General features: G+C 69.1%; 1 protein-coding gene across 1 annotated transcript; it reads left to right on the forward strand.

The window, feature by feature from the left end:
* Nucleotide 1: 1 nt before the first annotated feature.
* Nucleotides 2–1,267, forward strand: LOC110391801 (zinc finger protein 252-like; the record flags this gene model as incomplete). Its single annotated transcript, XM_021383746.1, has 1 exon — nucleotides 2–1,267. A coding segment is annotated over one exon (1,266 nt), but the record flags the coding sequence as incomplete, so codon positions are not given.

The following is a 1,267-nucleotide window of genomic DNA, read 5'->3' on the forward strand; positions in this document are numbered from 1 at the left end:
GTCGGCGTCGTGCCAATGCGGGGGGTGCGGGAAGAGCTTCGCCGGCGGCGCGGCGCCGAGCCGGCGCCAGAAGCAGCACGCCGAGGAGGAGAAGCCGTACAAGTGCGGCGAGTGCGGCAAGGGCTTCCATTGGAACTCGCACCTGGAGCGGCACCGGCGCATCCACACCGGCGAGAAGCCGTACCGCTGCGGCGAGTGCGGCAAGAGCTTCAGCTGGAGCTCTCACCTGGAGCGGCACCGGAGGACGCACGGCGGCGCCGGCGCGGCGGCGCAATGCGGCGAGTGCTGCGGGAAGAAGGCCTTCGGCAAAAGCGCGCCGGCGCCGGCGCCGGGCAAACGGCGTCGCGTCGGCGTGGAGAAGCCGTACCGATGCGCCGAGTGCGGGAAGGGCTTCGGGTTGAGCGCGGCGTTGGCTCAGCACCAGCGGGTCCACGGCGCCGGCGCCGGCGTCGGCAAAGCTTACGCCTGCGGGGATTGCGGCAAGAGCTTCGCTTGGAGCTCGCACCTGGACCGGCACCGGCGCATCCACGCCGGCGAGAAGCCGTACCGCTGCGGGGATTGCGGCAAGAGCTTCTCGCAGAGCTCTCACCTGGAACGGCACCGGCGCGTCCACGTCGCCGGCGGCGGGAAGGAGAAAGCGACGTCGCGGTGGAAATCGGCGTCGCCGGCGAAATGCAGCGAGTGCGGCAAGAGCGTGGGGCCGAGAACCGAGGGCGTCAAGCACCAGGGGACCCAGACCGGCGAGAAACCTTACACCTGCCCCGAATGCGGTAAGGGATTCGGGCAGAATTCGGCGCTGGTCAAACACCGGCGGGTGCACAGCGGCGAGAAACCGTACGCCTGCGGCGACTGCGGCAAGAGCTTCGGCGTCCGCTCCAACCTCATCAAGCACCAACGCACCCACTTGGGCGACAAACCCTACAAGTGCCCCGACTGCGGCAAGGGCTTCATCCAAAAATCGGACCTGACCAAGCACCGGCGCATGCACACCGGCGAGAAACCGTACGCCTGCACCGTCTGCGGCAAGTGCTTCAGCGTCTCCTCCAACCTCATCAAGCACCGGCGCATCCACCTGGGCGAGAAACCCTACGGCTGCCCCGAGTGCGGCAAGAGCTTCATCCAGCGCTCCGAGCTCACCATCCACCGCCGCGTGCACACCGGCGAGAAGCCCTACGCCTGCCCCGCCTGCGGCAAGTGCTTCAGCCGCAGCTCCCACCTCAACCGACACCGCCGCACCCACGCCGGGGGGAAAACCCCCGTGCCCCCC

The sequence above is a fragment of the Numida meleagris genome, unplaced genomic scaffold (assembly GCF_002078875.1).
Source record: "Numida meleagris isolate 19003 breed g44 Domestic line unplaced genomic scaffold, NumMel1.0 unplaced_Scaffold518, whole genome shotgun sequence".
Taxonomy (NCBI): domain Eukaryota; kingdom Metazoa; phylum Chordata; class Aves; order Galliformes; family Numididae; genus Numida; species Numida meleagris.